The sequence below is a fragment of the Furipterus horrens genome, unplaced genomic scaffold (assembly GCF_987537825.1).
Source record: "Furipterus horrens unplaced genomic scaffold, mFurHor1.1.pri manual_scaffold_2, whole genome shotgun sequence".
Lineage (NCBI taxonomy): Eukaryota > Metazoa > Chordata > Mammalia > Chiroptera > Furipteridae > Furipterus > Furipterus horrens.
In genome coordinates, this window is record NW_028327172.1 from 5489376 (window position 1) to 5507525 (window position 18150).

Consider the following 18150-nt stretch of genomic DNA (forward strand, 5'->3'; position numbering starts at 1 on the left):
CTGACCTTGGCGAAACGGCAGGTTGCAGCGTCTCCTGCCCAAACTGTGACACTCCTACCTCTTTCCTAGATTGTGCTTTTCCTTGGACTGCAGGGGCTGAGCCGTTATCCTGTTTGATTCTCTAGCACCTCTAGGAGGAAGGGGTTAGACAAGGAAACTTGCTCAAGATCACCCAGTGGGCCAGGATTTGAATCCCTCATGAATCTAATCTGAATTCTGATGAAGGTCAAGGTCAGGGATGAAGGCACACATCCAACACCTGCGCTGGAAAGGGATATGAAGTCAGAGAGACACTGCGCCATGCCAGGGGTTCACTCCTCTGGAAACTGGGATTGCTAGGGATGCAACAATGAGTAGAGGTCTCTCTCCACTGCCCAGGACTGGCTTCGTCATTTATTCATCAACTATTTATTGAGTGTGTACTATCTGTGACACCCACTGCTAGGCGCCAGAGAGCTCCGGATGGAGACTTTGGCCCTTGAGGAAGTATGTCGCACACACAGGGGAGAGTGCCCACATCCTAAAAGGCAGGGGGGAGTAATGCCTCATAAGGGGAGCACAGGAACAGTGAGCTCTGAAAGTCCCTCAAGGACAAGTGGGACACTTGGGGGCAGAAATGTCCTCCTAACCCTGCAAAGACACAGCGTTTTCAGGTGGAACAAGAGTGAGCAGAGAGGTTTTAAGGGGCAGAGTCTGGTGGCGGGAGAGGAAAACAGTCCCTCCTCTGGTCACGGGTGTGGTTTTCCCCGACTTTCTGTATATTTGTGATGCTGCTGGCCGCTGGTCCGGTGTCTTCCAGAAGCCCCAGCCCTGGTTTGTGGGTGGCTCTTTGGCATGGGTTGGCAGAGCCGTCACAGTCCTTGGCCTACCTTGTCTCCAGGCAGCAGCAGCAGAAGCCTGGACACTGGCCGGGGAGCTGCCCAAGTGCCAGGTGCTTGGCACCTTAGATGGTTTCGATGAGGGGAGAAGCTCCCAGCTGCTGAAGAGAAATTTCTTCACCCTTCCCTTCTGCATCCTTCTTGGAAAGGCCTTCTCTGGCTCTGTGGAAATGAAAGGCAAATGAAAACATGACACGGGAAGGTGGAAGGGAGGAGGTGAGGGGCAGGGGATGTGTGCCTGACATTCAAGGGTGTGTTTGCGCCACACACAAGACCTGTCTCCACGGTCCCTTCTGCCCTATCCTTGCTCCATTCCTGAGGTCTCATTGTGGCAGAGGCTGGTCTGGCTAGTAAGAGCCAGACTTGGAAGAGCTGCAGGTCAAAGAGTTTTTGAAAGAGCACCTGAGGCCAGACATGCACCCAAGGTGACCCAGCGGGGCCCAATTCAATGTGGATCAGGGGCACCAGCAGAGACCTGGGACTGGGCACTGCCAGGCCCTTCTTACCCTGTCCCAGGTGGAGAGGCAGCCAGCCCACCTGGCAGGGAGGGACAGAGGTCAAAGGCCAGAGGCAGGGGAGGAGGAAGGCCGGGAAGTCCCCTGGAATAGCCCTCTAAATAGCCTGAGGGCTGCCTGCCCTGTAGGGTCCAGCTTGGCCTTTTTTTCTTTTAACCTCTAGCCTTTGACATGATTCGGTTCCGCTCTCCTCTAGTTAATTTTATCCTGGCATCGTACAGAGAGAATTGTTTGTCCTCCTACTTAACAGTCTCAGTTTTCCTTATCTTCTTGTTTTCATCGTTTATATATCTTGCCAATTTCTCCTGTCAACTTTTCTGGTTCTATTTTTAGAACTCTTTCAAAGTTCAAAACATTTTATCAGTGTTTTTATCCTTACCTTTTAACTCTTCTATTTCTAGTCTTTTAGTTCAATGATTTAAGCCATTTCTTTTGCGTGTGTAATTTTTTTCTGAACCTAATCACAAAGAAACCATCCTACTGTCCCTGCCCTCTAAGTTCTCTCATCTTCCTGACTCTGTCCTCAGGTGCATGGGGCTTGGTTTTATCTGCTGTGTGCCTGTGGGTGGGAGCTGAGAGGTGGGACCCTGTTTCATTCCAGTTCTGTTTAATGGAGTTCCCATCCCTCTCAAAGATGGTTCCTAGAAACCCAGACACAGACATTCTTCAGATTCAACTGCTGCAAATGGTTAGGCTTGCTCAGCACCAGTTTTTATTTTATTTTATTCTTTAGTTCCTTTAAAATTTGTTTATTTATTTATTTAGTTATTTTTAGAGAGGGGAAGGGAGGGAGAAAGAGAGCGAGAGAAACATCAATGTACAAGACCTACATGGATCTGTTGCCTCTTTTACTCCCCCAACTGGACACCTGGCCTGCAAACCAGGCATGTGCCCTGACCGGGAATTGAACCAGCAACCTTTTGGTTCACAGGTCGACACTCAGTCCACTGAGCCACGCCAGCCACGGCTCAACACCATTTTAAACTCATCAAATGAGCAAAGATGACGAGAGCTAGCCTGCTGTGTGACCTGCAATCCATAGACTTCCTTTTAAATGTCTGAAACATAATAACACCAGCATTAAAAACATAGCTGGGTCAGCCTGCCACTGGTGCTCCCCATGGGTGGGAGGGCGGCAGGTGCTCCCAGCTGGCCAAGGGCCTGGGCTTTCACCTTGGTGAAGAACTGAGGCGTTGAAAGGCTGAAAACCTGTCCTCCGACCCTTCAGCTCCCCAGGCCCCTACCAGTGGGAGAAGCTCCATGGAAGGTCACTGGTAGAAGCCTTGAAACTTTCTCCAGGCCAGGCCACCTCTATTCTAGGTCATTCGACCATCTTGGCAGGCTTTCAGGGGCGCTGCCTCCCCCAGGTCCCTCCCCCAGCCTCTAGGCCTGAATGGGGGCTGCCCTGGGTTTTTGCAACACGTGCCTCTTTTCTCTAATTACAACAAACAAACAAACAAAGAACCCTGCTCAATATAGATTATTTGGAGTTAATTTTGAAAATCTAAAGAAGCTAGGAAAAAAAAAAGTCATCATCCATACTTCAAGGCAACCACGCCACCATTTAACATACGTCTTCCTCTTTTTTGAGTCTATTTTCCGACACATAAGAAAATATTATGAGTAATTCTAATATACTGTTTAACAGCGTATTGTAAACATTCCCCAGGCCATTAACAACTTTCATCAACCTAAGTTTTATATTTTGCACAATAGACTCAGATATTTGGAAAGTCAACATTTTTTTCCGGTATATTACACACGGTGATGAATTTTCTTGTAAATAAACTTTGTCCACATTTAAGCTTATTTTCTTAGGGCAGGTTACTGGAAATGTCGTTGCTGCTTAGAAGAATATGAAAATTTTTATGACTCATCATCAGTAATTCCAAAGAAATTTCTAGAGAGGATGCAGGAGTTTCCTCCTTCCTACTAAAACATCTTCTGCATTGTCTATTACTATGTTTTTAAATCTCTCCTCATTGGATATTTAAAAATGACATCACTACTTTAATTTGCATTTTTTAAATTATGACTGACATACTTTTTCTCTGTGTACTTCCTACTGGTGTTTCCTCCTTTGTGATATGTTCTATTCTTACATAAAAGAATTTTTGAACAGGATCAGTCAACTGTTCCTTTAATATGTGGCTGGAGCATAAGCCCATGGGGTCACTGGGGCTGACCCCAGGACCACACCAGGCATTCAGACACTTTGAAGAAACAGTATCTGGTCTTGTGATTAATGAAAGGTCTGGCCCTGGCTTGTGTGGCTCAGTGGATTGAGTGCCAGTCTGCGAACCAAAGGGTCACCAGTTTGATCCCCAGTCAGGGCACATGCCCGGGTTGAGGGCTGGGTCCCCAGCTGGGGGTGCATGAGAGGCAACCAACCACACATTGATGTTTCTCTCCCTCTCTTCCTCCCTTCCTCTCTCTCCAAAAATAAATAAATAAAATCTTTTTAAAAAACACAAAACAAACGGAAAAAAAAATAACATTTTTTTTAAATGGTGTGGCAATTTACATAGAAATAAATTATTTATAAATAGATTTTTGTCGGTCTACTATGAAATACATCTGCGGAAAGTTCACTTGTAGCTTAGCCTCGGGAACCAGTGTTGTAGGTAGATCAGAGCTCAACCCTCTTGGCTTCCTGTCCTCTTGAGGATGAGTAACTTGAGCCTTTGAAAGGGGTCATTTTTTTCTCATCTGAATCCCTGACATCCCAGGCCTATAACCAGACTCATAATTATTTGATGAGATTATAAACTGAGAAAAATGAGATGGGCGGAGGAGTTCTTAATTTCTTTTGGCCCAAATATCTGAAACTCTATTTGGCTGACGCATGAAAGAAGCCCTCTCTCTCTCCACCCCCTTCTCCGCATCACCCTTTCCCACGAAGCTGAGACAAGCCGACTCATTTCTGCCTCGTGTTTGCTTGGACAGGAACTGTCAAGAAGGACCCCGGACCGGTTACAGAAGAAGCCAGTGGGCCAGGACACCTGAGAACCGCGCAGGCATGTACCAAATGTGCGTTTGATTATAAGCCTCTCAGCGGCTCTAATAAACCTTAACTGCAACGAGTCTTTCCGGGCGTTGATCATGCATTACTTGTGGCACATGCATTCTTCATGGGGGTGATATTGCCCCAAGGGGGCAAAAACCAGTTTGGGGTGGCAAAAATATCTGCACTATTACAGTGGTTTTGGCCTTCCAGAGGGCTGCAGTACATTAAAAGAGACACAGTGTATCTGTGGTATTCAAATGTCATTGAGAGGGCGGGCTGTGACAGGGAAAACTGTATAAAAGGCCTCTTGGAGGGGGTAGGGGGCGGGGGATAACAAAAGAGGGTTGAGGAACTCTGTTCTAGAGCAACTGCCCTAAACGCCCAGACCCAAGGCCCCATTCAGGCTGGGATTTAATGATGCCAAGGGACAGAAAGATCTTTTTAAAATAGAAATTTTCAAAGCTAATTTCTTTCTTCAAGTCCCACAGTGGTTTCTCTATTAACGGAAAACCAAATGCTAAAATCTCCGCGTGGCCTCCGCGTGGCCCTGCCCCACCACTCCTGCTTTAGCTTCCAATTCCGCGCCTGGCTGGCGCTCAGCTCCTCCCAGTTCCCTGGGATCTCAGGGGCGCGCGGTGGGCTCCCTCCTCCAGGCTGACACTTGTCGCCTTCTCAGCCTGGTTAACTCCTCCTCCTCCTCCTCCGTGAAGTCTAGCGGCATCCGCCACCAGTCAGTTCTCTCTCTCAGTTGCACATTTATTTGGGTGTATTTGTTCCCTGTGTGTCTCTCTGACTCCTGCGCTCCAAGAAGGAAGAGATCGCATCTGTTTTGCTCACCCTACAGCCCATACTTAGCGCTGCGTCTGGTGTCTGGCGCATAATGAGAACTCAACAAACAATCATTGAGCACGGGAATTGGATTTCAAAAAGCCTGGGTCAGACACCAGGTGAAATCCTCAGCCTCCAGCTCCGTCAAACCTCCCCAGCCGCGTTCACTAACCTCACCCACTCACTCATGACAGCTCCGCCTGCGTGTGCACCTGCTGGTGTTCCCCCCACGGCGGCCTGTTTCCCCGGCTGCCAGCCCATCTTGCTAAGTAAGCACCATGGTCTGCACCTGGCTTACCCAGCAGCACAGCTGGTTAGGGCTGTGACCAGCGGGATAGAATTTAGACCTCTCAGGAAACTTGCGCCGTGGCTTCTCTGACACTGTCCTTGCCGCTGATCCCCCAAATTAAAGGTCTTCACTGAGCCCACTGTTGCTGAGAAATGACCTGGAGCTTATTTTAGAAACATTGTCAAGGACATTGCTGTCACCTAACTCAGTCCCCTCTCTAAGGAGACCCATGAGAAAAAAATTTTTTTTTTCCAGGAGACAAATTTCTTTAGTGCTACTTGCTAAGAAAAGCTCCACTTTCCTCCAAGGAACTAACACTCCTTTTCCTCCATGACAATAAGTAAAGTCATTAACGGGGTCCCTCTCTGTGTTGTCAGGTAGCTCGGAGCCAGATTCAAAGCCGTGACAGTCACTTGGGCGTGCCTTCGCCCCGAGCTGCGGTTCTTCTCCTCCCCAAGACTATCAACCCCACTTCCCTACCGGCAAGTCAATGTCACGTGAATGAACACTCCTGTTCCTCCTGGTCTACAGCTGATTCTTATTTCTCTCTCTCCATTCGTCGTTGGGTCTGTTCCTCTGAAAGCTAAGCCCCTGTCCAGGGAGGGGGTGGGCTCACCCAGCCATGGGACAGAGCCACTCAGTTGTTTTGTGGGAACCACAGCCTGTTTGGCCGCCCCCACCCAGCTGTGCCCAGTGGCCCCTCACCTCCTCTCCATCATCTCAATGGTCTCCACCAGGGGTGTGTTGCGGGTCTCAGTCAGGAAGCAGACGGTCAGCCCAGCCAGGATCGAGGTGGCCCCAAAGGCCACAGGTGGCAAGATGGTGCTGTATTCCCCGACCACGGTGACTAGGGGCGCCGCCAGGCCACCGAGGCGGGCATTGACTGACGTGAAGCCCATCCCCATCTGCCTGTCCGAGGAAGATGGACAGGTCAGTGGCTGTGGCCTAGACTGACCAGAGAGCTGGGAGTGCCGGGGGACAGCAGAAAGGAGAGAGGGGACCTGTGTCAGCAAGCCCAGCAAGTGTTACCCAGGAGAGCCAGGGGCCCCCAGTTTGGGGCAGGCAGTCCTCGGCCTCCCCCTCCAGACCCACCTGATTTCTGTGGGGTACAGCTCTCCCGTGAACAAGTACACGCAGATGAAGGAGCTGGCCAGGCAGCCTTTGCCCAGCGCTGCCTGGGCCGTGCGCAGAACATGCATATCTGGGGGGGAGAGGAAAGAGCTATGGGAGGGAGGGGTTCAGAGCCCAGAAGGGGACCAGGGAGGCAGAGGGGGGTAGTGGTGGGGGTGGGGGGGGAAGAGACAGGGGGAGTCTTAGGGGCCTGTGGTGGGCACCATCATGGAGGGCAGGGGACCCAGAACCTGGAGGGGGTGAGTCAGGATTTCTACTGCCTCACGTTCCCACCTGGGACCCAGAAGTGCCCACACAGCCCTTCTCTGACCTTTGCCTCCTTCCTCCCTTATTTCCATCTGTCACCAAGTCCTGCTGGGAGCCAGGACAAGCTTTGGAGTTAGGCTTGGGTTCAAATCCCAGCTCTGACCCAGATGGGTGACCTCAGTCACGGTTACTTAGCCTCTCTGAGCCTCGCTGTTCTCATCCATGAAATGAAGGAAGTACCAGCACCTGCTTCACAGGCTTGTCATAAGGCTGACACGGTGTCATGAGTGCAGAGTGCTCAGCGCTCATTAAATGTTTGCTGCTACCACCATTATTAATATACTTGTCACACTGTTGGCTATAAATAGTACAACCCCAATGCCCACATCCAATATCGGGACAATGGTCAGGGAAGTTATGGCACGGCCTTTGGTGAAAGCTTTGCACTAACACGGAAAAGCATGCTTATGGCATAACGACATGGAAAAGCATATTTATATATAACCTACAGTGTGAAAAAGGATACATTATATATAAATAGATATACAGATATAACACATATAATCCTTTTTATATTATTGTATATATGCATGTATAGAATAGCATCTCAATCATGTCAAGTACAAAATCAATAAATAGGAAAAAACATGGAAAGAAGTTTATCAGAATGCCAATAGTTAATCTATCTGTTTTATAGGGAGGAGCTGAAGCACAGAGAAGTCAGACAATGTGCCCAAGGCCACGGTTGTCACAGCGAACTCTCAGCTCAGCACGCACCCTAGCACTGTGATACCCTACCCTGGCTTCTTGCTGGAATCACTGGATAGTTTTTTAATTCCTAAGTGTTAGGTCCCACTCCTGAGACTAATGGCACTGGCCCGAAGGTCTCCAAGTGGTGACAGTTACAGGCAGGTTTGCAAACCACTGCTCCAGGGCTAGCGGCTGAGGTTCAAACTTGAACTTCTCGACCCCTGAGATGCTGCCTGGCCAGGCTCCAGGCAGACACACACCAGCCAGCCCTCTGGTTGATTTCTGCATCAGTCTAATAACCCTGACAGGTTGGTAACGGCTGTGAGCATATTTACAACCATGACGCTGATACTAGGCACCGAGTGCTTAATGAAAACCCTACTGATTGACAGTCACTTTCTTTCCAGATCCAGAAGGCTGTTTCTCAGCCTTGTTCCCTTGTTGTATTTGTTGCCCACGAGATTCCCGGCCCCAGGGGCTCCCAGGCGGTAATGGCAGAAGCTGCTGGCTCACCTTCCGGCACAAACATGTTGGTGAGCACCATGAGTCCGGCCAGGATGAGGAAGGAGGCCACTGTGGCTCGGCGGCCCACGTAAATCATGGTGGCGGTGGCCACCAGCATGGCCGGGATGTCTATGATCCCGAACAGGACCTGTACCAGGTAGACGCTGAGCCCGAACTTCTGCAGGTCCATGGCCAGGCCGTAGTAAGCCATGGAGTTGGAGAACCTGGGAGAGGCAGCAGAGCAGTCCTGCTTTGGCAGGTCCAGAGTGGGGGACAATCCCACATTTCCGGTGCGCGGGGAGCACAGACCCAAACTCAGGTAAGAGAACAGACCCTGTACCTGAGCACTTCCTGGGGCCTGGTGTGGGTTTTCACATCAACGTTTAGTCCTCACAAGGACCTTAGGGGCAGACTTATAAGTTGGAAACTGAGGCACAGAGGCTGGCTGACTTGCTCTGGGTCATGGGGTAGCCTGGTCTACCTGAGCCCAGCTGGCTACCGCTAAAGAGAGTGCCCGGGTCTGCTCCCAAATGCAGATCGTGCGTGCCTGCATTCCATGCTTCATAAATATCAACCCCTATTCTAATTTAATGTCCTGGACATCCTGTGAGGCAAATTGAAAAAATTTTAAAATCAGCCTCTTCCCTCAGGATTTGCTAGCTTTCAGTCTATGCTGACAAGTAGGAGTTGCCTTTGTATTTTTATTTATCTCATATGTTCACACCTATCTATGTACCAGTTAGGAATTGCTTCCTGCTCGCCTGGCAAACTCTATTAATCATCTTTTAAAGCCCACCCAAATGCCGTCCCCTGCATGAATCCCTCGGCAGCCCCAATCAGGAGAACTGTTTTTAGGACACTTGTCATTCCTCATGGAAATTACTGTTTTCCTGTGTGTCCCCTTCTGGACCCACAAGTGCTTTACTAGAGTGGGACATGTCCCAGAACCCCCTGGGGAGCCCCAGGGGCACAGCAGGATGAGATGTGGTGCCTTCTGAGAAAAGTAGCCCAGGGGATTCCAACAGGTGCCCCCACCCAAGTGAGACCCACTGCCCAGAGGGGGGCCCTAGGTCAGCGTGGATGTCTCGTCCATGACCACATCTCAGCGCACAGCAGAGGGCCAGAGGACCCTGGAGAAAGGATTTGATGCAGGATTGAATGCACAAGGTTCACCTGCTCAGTGCACTGAGCGTACTTAAGGGTTAGCCTGTGTTTCTGGCTTGGATCAAAATCGTGGGCATGAGCCCCTCACCTACCAGACCAGCATGAGACAGCATGTGACCTTGCGGATGGCCGGGGTTCGGAAGAGGTCCAAGGCCGAGTTGGAGGTGCGGATGCTTGTAAACTCACTCTGGATGTAGGAGCCCACCACCTGGGCGAAGAAAGCTCGGTCAGGGGAAGAGGGGGACCTGAGACCCTATCTCCCTGCTGGAGAGGAGGGCTAAAGTCAAAGTCCCTGGGAAGAAGGCTGGTCCTAGTCTCCTCTCCATCCTGGGGCTGATGGCCCTCAACAGGCTGTTTCCAGGGATTTGGGATGAAGTCGAGGCTTCCTCAGGGGTCCCAAGGCTCCTGAGCTGCCTGCCAATCAGGCTGAATAGCCAGCCACCTGTGGTTCTAGCGGGACCCTCACGCCCCGTCCTTGGTGGAGACTCTGAGACAGTCTGGCCAATGGTTAAGACCAGCGGTTCTAAGTGGTTCTGCCACTTCCTGCTGTGTGTTCTGAGGCAAATTTCCTGACCCACACAAACTTAGGTTTCCTCATCAGCAAAAGTCAGACATTAAATGAGATTGTGTACGTAAAGCCTTTAGCATACTGCCTAGTACGCGGCTCGATAAATGGTACTGATCATAAATGGTAACTACCTTATCGTAAGTAGTATGTATAATAAACGGTACTTTGTTATTAATTCTCCAATAATTTTATTTTATGATCTTCATTTTAATAGTTTTGTTTTGTTATCTTATTTAAAGTTTGGCCGGCTGTCAGAGTGCATGGGGCTCTTTCTCCGCCGCGCAGGCGGACAGTGATGAACAAACAGCTGACGTGTTCACCCCAGACCACACAGCCGGCCGGTGGTTAGACAGCTCTGCCCCGCGGGGACTCTTCCCGCTCCCTTCGTTCCCAGCCTCTTCTTCACCTGGGTGGTGGGCGAGTCCTAGGAAGCTACTGGATCCTAGCGCACCTCCCGGCCACCAGCAAGACTGACAACCGTCCCTGCCCTTCCTGCCACCACCCCGCCTACCTCCTGCGTCAGCCTCTCCCCTTCCTCCTTCCTCCCGTTCGCGGCCGCCACCTTCCGCAGGTTCTGCACAGCGAGCTGGACCCGGCCGTGGAGGAGGAGCCATCGCGATGACTCTGGCAGCCACCTGGGACCGAGAGAAGAAGCAGGAAGACTGCGGGACACGCCAGCTTCCCTCTTTGGCAGCACATCAGACAGAGAGTCATTGAGGGTACTAAGAATCTACTTGGGACTTGGGACCCGGACAGACCCAGTTTTGAACCTGGGTCTGATCCCGGTGTGTGGCCTTGAATAAGTCACGGACCCTCCCTTGGCTGTGCCTCACGTCTGCTCCTATAAAATGCCAGGGTGGTTGTGAGACCCGAAGGAGCGGATAAAGGCAAAAGCTCTCAGATTGCTCTGGAATCCCATGCTAAGGTAAGGGATTTTTCCAGAGCTTCCCCACAGCCACGCACATACGCGGGGCCCCAGGAGCACCACCCTCCTTCATGCCCCCCAAAGTGGAGCCAGTCCCAGTCACTGCACCCCCCCCCCCCAAGCCTCCCAGAGGGACCCTCCCCCACCCACTCTGCTGGGGACGCACCAAGAATAGAGGAAGAAGATGAGGAAAGGAACAGAGACGGCAAACTGCAGCCAGCGCCAGGGGCGGATCAGGCACGCCACGGCGGCCAGGATGAGCTGCCCCAGGGTGAAGGAGAACCCCAGCAGGACGCCCGCCACGGTCCGGCCCCGGGTGGGCATCCACTCCACAACTGCGGAGACAGCACAGCAGGCTCAGTGCACTCTTCCCTCGGGAGGTTGTTTCACAGACCCGCCCCCTCCCTAACCACTGTGGTCACTCCGAGTCACAGGCAAAGCCATCCTGACTGCACTCCCTGCGCTCAGTGAAATTCCACATGGACCAGAGACCCCAATGAGAACAACAAAACCACAGAGGCTTCTGGCCAAGATGGAGGCCTAGATTGACACGCTTTGTCTCCCTCCACAACTAAAAGGAATACAACTACCGCAAAAGCAGAAATAACCGGAAGTTCCAGAGAATAAAGCTACATGGAAGTCCAGCGTATGAAGTTATAAACAAGTGGTGCTCGTCCGGACGGGCAGGAGGGGTGAAGCCGGGGGAGAGAGGTCAAGCTGTGCTGGCCGCAGCAGCAGCAGAGACAGCAGCAGGACAGCGGTAAGCACAGACACCCGCATTTAAGGGGAGGTAAGAAGCGCCTGGGGAGCACCCCCGGCTGCAGACCAGACCCGTCAGCTCGCAATTCCAAATGCCGGGGAAGGCAGACCCCCATTGCCCGGAGGGGGTGGGGATAGAAGAAGAAGCTCCCCATCTCTCAGTGGAGAGTGAACAGCAGGAATCCATCTTGGACCTCCACCCCACACACAAAGCACCACAGCGTGGTGAGAAGGGTCACCCGGTAGTGACAAGAGCACGGGGCTCCACCCTCTATAGTGTAGGAAGTGTGATAGCCCCGCCCAGGAAGCAAAGGTAAACACAAAATGGTCAGGATGGCACAGATCATGATAGAGATCCCGGTGACGCAGCTGACCAGACAACAAATATCTAATTTAATGAAGCAGCAGATAGGAAATCGTTCTGAGGCTCAGTTCAGAGCTTTGCTTATAAAAGTGCTTACAGACCTGACAGCAGATCTTAAACAAGACAGGAAAGGAATGAAGGCTAGTCCTGCTGAAATGAACAAAAACACATACGAAACAAGTGGTGAGGGAAGGAAAACCAGGGATCAAATCAACAAATTGGAATGTAGGGAAGGAACAAACAGCCAACCAGTGCAGAAAGAGGAAACGAAAAGTGAGGAAAATGAGGAGAGGCTCAGAAACTTATCGGACAGCTATAAGTGGACCAACATTTGACTCATAGGGTTGCCAGAAGGTGAAGAACTAGAAGTTGAAAATTATGTGAAAAAATAATGAAGCAGAACATCCCTAACTTGGGGAAGGAAATAGACTTACAGGTCCAGGAAGCACAGAGAGTTCCAGGAAAACTGGACCCAGGGAGAACCACACCAAGACACATTATAATCAAAATGTCAAAAATTAAGGATAAAGAGAGAACCTTAAAACCACCACGAAAGAAGAAGAGAATTACATACAAAGGGGTCCCAATAAGACTATCAGCTGATTTCTCAAAAGAAACTCTGCAGGCAAGAAGGGACTGGCTAGAAATATTCAAAGTAATGAAAAGCAAAAACCTAGAGCCACGACTACTCTATCCAGCGAAGCTGTCACTCAGAATAGAAGGGCAGAGAAAGTGCTTCCAGGACAAAGTAAAACTGAAGGAGCTCATCAGATCCAAACTGTTATATGAAATGTTAAAGGGACTTGTTTAGGAGAAGGAGGATCAAAACTATGAACATTAAAATGAAAACTGTATCACAACAACCAACAACAGAAGCTAGGGAATTGAAACAAAGGCAGACTAAGTAGGCAACGAGAGTGGGAAAAGAAACATAGGTATGGGGAACATTATTGGGGGAGGTCAGTGGGGAGGGGGAAGGGAAAAAGGGAGGGAGATGGTAGGAGGGAGCGGAATAGACAGGAAGATGTCGAGAAGAACTATATGCACAACCGATGGGCATGGACTAAGGGGGGACAGCTGGAGGGAGGGGGGTCACTGGGTGGAGGGGAACAAAGGGAAGAGAAATTGGGACAACTGTAACAGCATAATCAATAAAGCATATATATTTTTAAAAACCACAATAACATATTAGAAGAAATCATGATAGACTTTTCTTTCAATCTTAGAGTCAGGAAAGGCTTTTCTAAGACTGTCACAAAACCCAGAAGCAATAAAGAAAAGATCAATAAACTTAACTTCTTACAATAAGAAGTGTCTGCATTAAAAAAAAACAACAAAAATGGAAGAAAAAGTAAAAACCAACTTGCCATAAGCAAAGTCATTATGCCAGCAAAAAAGGATAAAACAGAAAAAATTGCAGCTCAGCAGATAAAGAGGGAATTTCCCTAACATTGGAAAAGTTCTCACGAATCAATAGGAAAACAACCAGCAAGCCCAACAAACAAACAAAAACCAAGCAAAGGATGTGAAGAGTTTGGTAGAAAAGGAAATATAATGGTTCTAAATTACTTAGTTTTTTGGTGAAGAGCAAAACTTGGAAACCATCTAAACGTGCATCCATAAGGGGGGCTGGTAGATAAGTCACGGCACCCTCTCACAAGGCGACCCTAGTACACTCATGAGGACACTTCCTTCCATGAGCAGCCAGCTCACGTGTCCCGTGCGTTAGCAAATCCTGCAAAATCGAGCCAGAATCTGAGTCCTTCCTGTCCCCTCTGCTGCTACACGCTGACCCAAGCCAGCCTGGCCTCTCCCTGGGTGACCACAGAAGCCTTCTTGCTTCTGTCCTGTGGCCGAATGCCAGCCAGAGGGACTCTGACAAGTGCTAACTCAGATCGGTCAGGCTTCTGCTCAGCTCAGGGCTCTCCCAAGGCTCCCATCTCAGAGGAAAAACTAGAGTCTTTAAATGGCCACAAGGCCTAAGGATCTGCCCCCGTCTTCCTGACCTCATTGGTCACCCACCTCCCGGCTCTGCTCCAGCCACAGGGACATCCTTGCTCTTTTGACGCACTGGGCACGCTCTCCCTTAGGGCCTTTGCCTGGGATGTTCCTTCCCTGGACTGCAGGGCATGCTCCCTCACCCCTTTCAAGCTTTGCTCAAAGGGTCGCTGTTTCCCTGGCCATTCCAATCAAGACTACAGACTCCCCTCCGCCCTGGGCATCCTCATTCCCTTTCCGACCTTGAGTTTCCTCTGCAGCGCTTATCACCTTCTAACATACTACATAGCTCGCATTTTTGTGTTGTTTATCATCTGCGTTCCTGCGCAAGAGCACAGACTCCAGAGGAGCAGGGTCTGCTCCGCTCACTGCCGTGTCTCCGCGCTTGGCATCGCCCCGGCACCTGGCTGTAGTGTGGGCGCGTGAGTGGGTGCGGGTGTGTGTGCAGGCGCGTGTGCGGTGCACAGGGGATTCTGGCATGAGATGGACCTTAGACGAGCGTTCCTGCCTTCAGGTTCCATGAGCTGTGGCTGGACACCCGCCCGAAAGAGCGAGATGGATGGGTTGGGATTTGCTGACATCTTGCCGTGAGCTCAACGCCCTTTGGTGTCCTAGTGTGGGGAAGTGAGGGTGCAGCCTGGTGCACCCTGGTTCTCCGGGCCCCGAGATTTCCCCCCACCCCTGAAATGAAAGACCCAGTCCACTTTGGCAGTAGTTTCCACATCCCTCAAATCCTCCTGGGATACTGGTGGTGTCCCCAGGAGCAAACAAAGTAGGGGGCAGTGTAGGCAGGTGGCAGGCCTGCATTCAGGGCAGGCTTCCTATGGCCCCACCGCACCCTCTGCCAGAGCCGCCGGGAGCTGCCTGGAACACGGCTGTGGTGAGGACTGACTCTGTCACTTTGAGCGGTGGGCACATTCCTGCCTGGCACCCTGGAGGCCAGGTCTCTGCCACGGCGCTAAGGGGTCACCACCGTTGCAGGGCGGGTGAGTCCCGCCCTTTTTGGATTCACATAATCTCAGGGCTGCCTGCAGCCTGGGGCACCACTCTGTCTCACCTCACTTCTGTGTCCCCACTCTAGAGCCTGGCACACAGTAGGTCTTTAGTAAGTGGTTATTGTTAATTAATTCACACAGGAAATAAATCCAACCCTCTCAGCTTCCTGATGGCAAAGCATAGTCCAGGGTCTACAGCTCACTGCTGCTAGGGCCGCTGCTGAGAGCCCAGGTCTCTCAGGACCCTGGTGGGAGGTTCCGAGTTGCGGTCACTGGGTGAGAATCCCACACGACGGACAAGTAAGGTGTCTGATGATGGGGCTGCCATGCTGCCCTCCACGAGCCTCCCCCCACCCCATCCCCCCACTCCCTTGGCTGGACTCACCCAGAGAGAGGGAGTTGAGGATGATGCCCGAGAAGGTCATGCCCATCAGGAACCGGAAGATGCAGTAGGCACTGAAGGAGCTGAAGTACGCCGCCGCGGCCCCTGAAACTGCCAGCTGCAGGTATGACCAGACCAGGGGGGCCTTGCGGCCCAGCCTGAGCCAGGCCAGGGGCACAGCGTTAGGGTCCCCCACAGGGATTGCCAAAGGAGGGTGAGAGGAAACTCCCCCTGCCCCACTGCCACCTGAAGCCACCCCTCCACAACAGAGCTGCTCATCTGCCAGGACCAGGCACTGACGGTGGTGGTTGGTCCAGGAGGGAGGAGCGTGGTGTGGAAGAAAATGGGAGATGAAGAAGTGTATTCCCGGGACTCCTACGGGCCCACGAGGAGGACCGGGAGTCCCCATTCCCTGTTCCCCATTCCCCTTGCTCCTACGGGCCCTTGGGTTGGTCCAGGAACTGCCTCTCCCCTTCCCCCTCTTTCCCACCTTTTCCCTCAATAAACCCATTGCTTAATCCCCCCCCCAAAAAAGAAGTGTATTCCCCCTTTTCTTTCTTCACTCATGTAGTATTTCTAGCCCTCTGCCAAGCCACCCAATTCCAAGGTTGGGGACAAGCAGGGATTCTGCCAAGGTCCAGAGGCACGGGCAGTGGGTGGTGACTTTCTGGCTAGAGAGGGGCCTCAGACCAGAACTCCCAGGTGGCAAGCTCTGGGTGGGACCTAAGCTGGGGGGAACAGGACCCAAGGGTCAAGTCTTCATTTAAACTGGTCACACTGGGGAGGCCAGGCTGGAGCAGGGACCTGTCCCACCACCGAGGGGCCCAAGGCCGAGTAGCAGGGCTATCCCACTGCAGACCTGGCGCTGCCCCATGTGCAAGTGAGGGTGTGGAAGGGCGGCCGGCTGAGAAGGGGCGGGCTGCGTCTCTTCTCCGCCCCCCCCATGGCACACTGATGCATCGTTCACTCCTTCGTTGTGTTACATAGACGTTCACCCATCACCTCTGAGTGACAGGCCTCAGCTGGGGGCTGATGGCCTATACGACACTATGGCCCTGGCTGGTGTGGCTCAGTGGATTGAGTGCCGGCCTGCGAACCTAAAGGTTGCTGGTTCGAGTCCCAGTCAGGGCACATGCCTGGGTTGTGGGCCAGGACCCCAGTTAAGAACATGCAATGTTCTTCTCCCTCTCTTTCTCCCTTCCTTCCCCTCTCTCTCAAAGTAAAGAAATAAAATCTTAAAAAAAAAAAAAAGATACTATGAAATACACACGACCCATGGACATGTACAAAGGTGTGGGGATTGCCTGAGGGAGTGGACGGTACTGGTGGAGGGGAGCAAAGGGGGAAAAACTGGAACAACTATAATAGCATAATCAATAAAATACAATAAAAAAAAAAGACACTATGGATAAGATACACAAGCTACCTCCCAGAAAAGCCAGGATGTGTTGTGTCACAGTGCGATGGGGCTATGACAGATCCCACTAGGGGCCTGCCAGCAGCACCCTCTGGGGTGTGGGTTCTAAAGTCCAGGAAGAGCCCCCAGAACCTGAATGGGCAAGTGTGAGAGGTCCATCGGAGAGGAGAGAGGAGAGGAAAAGGGGAAGGAACAGGGGAGGAAGAGATGAAAAGGAAGGGGAAAGAAGCCCAGGAAAGGAGGCATGGGAACGGACGCTGGCAGAGTCCTGGATCGTGTTGTGTTTTCTGGGCGTCTCTCCAGAGGGGCCACAGTCTATCGCTGGGGGCCCTGTAGTTAGTTCTGACTTATCCCTGCAGCGGGGCGCAGCACAGACAGCCGGGAGGATGGCGAGCCCTTTCTGAAGGAATGTGCAGAGGCACTGAGGGAGGAAAGAGCCCGATACGGAACCACGTGTGGGGGTACCAGCATTTATAAAGAAAGGGGGATGCAGCGATTGTACACATTTGCTTGGGTTGCATAAAATGTCCCTGGTAAGGTACACAGAAACCCGGCTGCCTTCCAGAAGTTCCTGGAGGGTGGGGTAGCCGTGGGAGAGGGATGCTTCCCTACAATCTCTTGTGCCTTCTGGAATTTTGAATAATGTGAATGTATTCTGCATATTATCAGTCTACAAATACATGAATAAACAGTAATAAAGAAAAGTGAATGAAGAGGTTGGGGGCCTTCCAGCCCATGCCGGCTCACCTGTCCGCAAGGCTGCCAAACACAGCAGCGCCCACCAGCACCCCAGCCATGTAGATGGACTGAGCCAGGTCACGGAGGGTGCGGGCCTCACACACCAGATCCCACTGCAGGGGACAGAGCGGGATGCTCTAGTCTCAGCCCCAGGCAGCAGCCCTCCACGCCACCCCGAACCGCACAGACCTCCGTCACGATGGTGGATGGGAAGACACTGTGGTCGTAGACCCAGCCGTCCTCGCAGCTCTCCGTGGCCGCCCCGTGGACCGAGGAATTGGGGCTCAGGAGGGCCCACTGAGGCGCCGTGAAGCGCCGGCATGGCTCGGGGGCCCCAGACTGGTCCAGGGGTATGGTGGCCCTCAGCCAGGCCCTCGAGTCGTTGGTGGCAGCTGCAGGATGTTCGGCAGGGCCTCGGCAGTGGTGGCGGGGCACGGCGGCCGTGAAGTTCTGCAGGAAGTTGTGGCAGGCCAGCAGGCCGCAGGGCACCAGCAGCAGGGCCGTGTGGATGAGCTGGAAGCGGCCCACTCCGCCCAGCGCTTCCAGCAGGTCTGTGAAGGCCATGGCTTCGGTCTGACCCGGCCCAGCCTGCAGGGGCCTTATGTAAAGGGGCAGGGACGGGCCCTGGGAGGTGGAAGAACAGGCCCAGGGTTAGGACCACAGGTGCCCTGGGTCTGGCAGCTCAGAGGGGT

General features: G+C 52.1%; 1 protein-coding gene across 1 annotated transcript; it reads right to left on the reverse strand.

Annotated features, from left to right (window-relative positions):
• Positions 1-415: 415 nt before the first annotated feature.
• LOC150017517 (solute carrier family 22 member 20) lies at positions 416-18094 on the reverse strand. The gene is made up of 10 exons (XM_090267451.1): positions 17648-18094; positions 17468-17571; positions 15307-15461; positions 10972-11140; positions 10392-10515; positions 9405-9520; positions 8158-8372; positions 6610-6718; positions 6223-6426; positions 416-1040 (listed from the first exon to the last, which is right to left on the reverse strand). Exons 1-10 carry the CDS (start codon positions 18020-18022, stop codon positions 944-946), a joined length of 1668 nt encoding a protein of 555 aa, XP_090123577.1. The 5' UTR covers positions 18023-18094; the 3' UTR covers positions 416-943.
• Between the last annotated feature and the right edge of the window lie 56 nt (positions 18095-18150).

What these genes read in the sequence shown, in the direction of transcription:
- LOC150017517 (XM_090267451.1), bottom strand. Translation starts at nt 18,022, where the DNA reads ATGGCCTTCACAGACCTGCTGGAAGCGCTGGGCGGAGTGGGCCGCTTC. An exon ending in CCTCAACTCCCTCTCTCTGG is followed by an intron (nt 11,141 to 15,306) that starts GTGAGTCCAGCC and finishes CTGTCTCCGCAG; the next exon opens with TTGTGGAGTGGATGCCCACC. An exon ending in TGCTGTCTCATGCTGGTCTG is followed by an intron (nt 8,373 to 9,404) that starts GTAGGTGAGGGG and finishes TGCCTCTCCCAG; the next exon opens with GTTCTCCAACTCCATGGCTT.